Source organism: Sceloporus undulatus, chromosome 1 (genome assembly GCF_019175285.1).
Source record: "Sceloporus undulatus isolate JIND9_A2432 ecotype Alabama chromosome 1, SceUnd_v1.1, whole genome shotgun sequence".
Lineage (NCBI taxonomy): Eukaryota > Metazoa > Chordata > Lepidosauria > Squamata > Phrynosomatidae > Sceloporus > Sceloporus undulatus.
The window spans coordinates 44,097,039-44,101,761 of record NC_056522.1 but is presented as its reverse complement, the minus strand read 5'-3'; the positions used below and the strand labels follow the sequence as shown (position 1 = coordinate 44,101,761).

The 4,723-nt window shown below is 39.8% G+C and overlaps 1 protein-coding gene across 1 annotated transcript in view; it reads right to left on the bottom strand.

Annotated features, from left to right (window-relative positions):
- Positions 1-4,723, bottom strand: part of DNAH14 (dynein axonemal heavy chain 14) — a 390,714-nt gene that overhangs the window by 288,471 nt on the left and 97,520 nt on the right. Inside the window, 1 exon segment of the mRNA XM_042445585.1 lies at positions 1,819-1,916. Within this exon segment, the coding sequence (XP_042301519.1) occupies positions 1,819-1,916 (98 nt within the window).

The following is a 4,723-nucleotide window of genomic DNA, read 5'->3' as shown; positions in this document are numbered from 1 at the left end:
GGTCATGGCTGTGATGATTTGAGAGCTCCTCCTCCTCCTCCTCCTCCCTCACTCTGAGATGCCAAGACCAGCAAAGATAAGAAAAACACTTTTTTTCTTTATCCTTTAGAAACTTTAGAATGGACCTGCCAGTCATTGTTAAGCTCTTTAGTGCCTCAGGCAACTTTGTATTACATTGTATTGTAGGGTACTTAGCTTAATAGGCCTCTATTGTACCTTTGTTTTGAGTTGCAGGTTCAGTCTGAGGTCATAGAACGCATTAGTTATTTTCAATGGAAAAAGTGTTTCGGGATACGAAATTTTCGGGTTACGAAAGGAATTGCGGAACGAATTAATTTCGTAACCCGAGGCACCAGTGTATACTTTTATTGATGCAGCCTAAAATTGCACTGCCTTTTAAGCTGCCTTATCCCACTGTTGACTCATGTTCAACTTGTGATCTACTTGGACTCCTAGATCCCTTTCACACGTAGTTTCATTCAGCCAGGTGTCCCCCATCTTATATCTATGCATTTCATTTTTCTGCCCTATGTGCAGTACCTTACATTTTTCTGTGTTGAATTTCATTTTGTTAGCTTTGGTCCAGCTTTCAAGTTTATTCAGGTCATTTTAAATTTTGATCCTGTCCCCTGGGGTGTTAGCTACTCCTCCTAATTTGGTGTCATCTGCAAATTTGATATGCATGCCCCAATACTGTCACCCAAGTCATTGCTAAAGATGTTGAATAGCACTGGGCCCAGGAAAGACCCCTGTGGGACCCCACTGGTCACTTCTCTCCAAGATGAAAAGAAGCAAATGTTGAGCACCCTTTGTGTTTGGCTGGTCAACCGATTATAAATCCATGTAACAGTTGCCTTGTCTAGCTCACATTTTCCAAGCTTGTTTCCAAGAATGTCATGGGGAACCTTGTCAAAGACCTTACTGAAATCAAGATATGCTATATCCACAGCATTCTTGTTTCTCTGAAACCTGTCATGCCAGACAAATCTGATCTCTTTTTTTGATAAAATTACCAGCTTGGTAGATGTCATGCCTCCAGATCATCTTTGATGGTCTTGAGACATATATTCAGTTGAGATTATAATAGGCTTTTCTGTGTATCAGTTTGGGAGGGGAAATAGAGAGCTACAGCTTTAAGAAAGACAAGGATTGTGGGAAATCCCAGGGTCTTATGCTTTCTCCCTCTAGCTAAGTTTCAGTGTGTAGTAAGATTTCAGCCAAGTCAGACCTGGAGAGAGTATTTTCCTTTGACAAAAAGATAAGTCCACAAAAGAAGAAAGATAGTCCTCAAAAGAAGAAAGATAGAATCCACCAAGAAGAGAGCAAGGTATGTAGGAAGACTATTGAGAAAAAGGAGATCAGTTTCATGTTTTTGTGTTATAACCAGTAAAGCTTTTAAAAACTTAAGAAATTTGCGGACAAGTCTTTTGTTCTGCCTGTGATCCCGAGAGCCAGAGGCCTTACTACACCCAAAGTCCATAGCATCGCTCTTGGGACAAAACAGTAGATGAAGGGAATGCTATGGATATAGCATATCTTGATTTCAGTAAGGCTTTTGACAAGGTTCCCCATGACATTCTTGGAAACAAGCTTGATAAATGGTAATGAATATAGCTTCTGGGAACTAGGTATTTATTCTTCTGTCCTATGAAAAACAGCAAATCATTTATACTTATACTAGACCTCTTTCTTTCAATGAGCAAATGCACCATCACCACTATGTTTAGCAAATTACTTAGTACACCACCAGTGCTGACTATGGATAAATTAATAATAATTATAACTAGAACTGCACATTGATTAACTGAAGTTGCTTACCAATAATGTTTTCCAGTCCATCCAAAATTCCTTGCAACTGTACAGAAAACTCTCTTCTGTTGGGAATTAGACATACATCTGTACAGAATAGTGGAGAACTACAAAAGAAAAACATTTTTACCAGTAAAAGATCTCCAGAAGAATTAATGTCTGTGACATTTTAGAGTGGAATTGGTATATATAGGGTCACCATCTCCAAATTTTCTGGCATGTCCCTTGTGCCTGAATGTCCCCCACCATTCCATAGAGGAAATGGGGGCAATTTCACCACGTTTTTGTTACTCTATGGGCCATTTGAGGTCCACAAGAGGACTTTTTTCCTCAAAGAATTAACATAGAAACCAACTTCCAGATCCCCTCTTACTTTGGGGGGGGGGGGGGTACTTTGCTGTGAAAAATTGGCCAGGGGAAAATCATGCTGACATTGTCTCCCCCCAACTCCCTAGGGGGCATTTTGCAGGCTTATTAGGGAAAACAAATTTTCAGAAAATAATTTTGTACAATGTATTAATTTTTGGACCCTTTTGTTGCTACTATGCACCTTTAAGTTATTTCCAGTCTATGACGACCCTTAGATGAACCTATTATGGACTTTTCTTGGCAGAATTGTTCAGAAGGAATTTGCCCTTGCCTTCTTTTTGGGCTGAGAGAGTCTGACTTACCCAAGATTACCCAGTGGGTTTTCATGGCTGAGCATGGATTCAGATCCAGAGGTGTAGTCCAGTGCTCAAACCATTATACCATTCTAGCTTGTTGGGTCCCTAAGGGTCACAAAATTGGCCCTTGGAAGGCATCATGGGGCTGAATTTTTGATAGTTAAAGGCTAAAACCTGAATCATGAAATAAGGAAGTTCACAATAAAGTGATTTATTGTCCTGTATCAAGTTAATTTAAATTAAGATACAAGCCTGACAGGTTTATTTTGAGACACAAATATTTTGGCACAGTGCTTAAATGCTGCTACTGCAGCTTCTCACAGCTACACGGTTATGAATTCAGTCATGCAGGGCTCCAGGGTTGACTCAGTCTTGTATCCTTTCGTAGATTGCTAAAATGAGTACCCAACTTGTTGGGGGCAAATAGCTCACACATTGTAAACCACTTTGGGAGTGCTTAAGTGCACTGATAAGTGGTATAGAAATGTACTTGCTATTGCTGTTAATAGTTGTCCTGGTTGGCAGATGTGGCTATGATGATCTTAATAAATAAATCAAATCTTTTTGTTGACATCACAAAAGGAGGAGAACAAGTGGTTAGAACACAGAAGGGTTTGTCTGGGAAGTATCTATGCAATAAGTTGTTACATGTTACATCTGGATACTTACACAAAATTTACTTGGATGATAATTTCTCGTGCATTTTCCTTTTGTTTATAACTAGTGACTTGGGCAGAGGAAGCTTTGAAAAGCTAACATTGCCCCAGAAGAAAATGGTTATACAAGTCCCAGGAATGAGCATCTGATGGCATATGATTTATAGCCTGCTAGTCATCAGTAATTGTTTGCTGGACCTTTCAATGAGTTTTTTGTCATTGTTGGATTGTTCTTGATTCTTAAGTACTTGATTCTACAGCTGGAGTTTATTTACTTGCATAAGACTTGGTCTTTGTGTTGTATATTTGTACATTGTTATATATTTCATTTATTATCTTGTTGTATGTGTAATGTCACTTTGGGCTATGGTCTATGCTATTTTTCATATTGTATGTCCAGTATGAGATTTTCTTTAACTCTTTATAAATTTTCAATTCTCTATCATTCATAGTTATTATAAATATCATATTCATTTCTCTATTTTCATATTTGTCATTAATGATATTTGTTGGTTGTTTTACACACACACACACATCTGGAGAGAGAGGGGGGAGGGAGAGGGAGGAGTGGAGCCAGGGCTCTTGCCAAATCTTCTGGCTCAAAAATATTCTATAGCGGTTACTGAGCAGGTGACAAGAACACATTGTGTGATTTCACAGAGACCATAAAGAAGAAACTCATTTACATACTCATATATAATATAATATATGACACCAAAAATCAAAACAAGACATTCCATATTGGGAGACAGAACATTTTACCATTTGGGGCAATACTAACTGTGTGTTCTGCTTATCTATTGTTAACTGCCCTAGAGTCAACCCTAACTCATGGCAAACCCATGGATGAGACACCTCCGAGACTCCCTGTCCTCCACTGCTCTGCTTAGACCTTGTGATTGTGAATTCAGACCCGTGATTTCTGCCTATCTAGCATGTGGTCTTCCTCTCTTTCTACAATCTTCTACCTTTCCTAGCATTATTATCTTTTCTAATGAGCCATGACTTCTTATGAGGTGACCAAAGTACGACAACCCAGTTTGATCATCTTGGCTTCCTGGGAGATTTCAGGCTTACCATATATTCTCAACTATAAGTCGAAAAATTTATGCCCCAAAATGAACTCCAAAATCCTGGGTAGACTTATGGAAAGGTCAATGAGTTAATGCTAATAAATTTTGTGAAAGAAGAAGTGCCCACCTTTCTCTGTAGCCTTGTAATGGCTCCCTGTTTGAAGCCCGGGCGCCGCTCTCCTCCTCCCCCCTCTGTGTGTGTGTGTGTGTGTGTGTGTTTCCCTCTCTGCTTTCCCGTGCAGCCAGACCTAACAAGTTGCTGCTAAGGAAAGGAACATGCCCTGGCTTATACCCCATTTTGCCTGGAAGCCCTGGGGGTGAAAGGTAGAGAGAGAGAAAGGTTTGTCCTCCATTTCTGCTAGCTATGAGCTTAGGAGTCCTAGGAGTGAATAGCAGAGAGAGAGAAAAGCCTGTCCTCCATTTCTGCTAGCTATGAGCTTAGGAGTCCTAGGAGTGAATAGCAGAGAGAGAGAAAAGCCTGTCCTCCATTTCTGCTAGCTATGAGCTTAGGAGTCCTAGG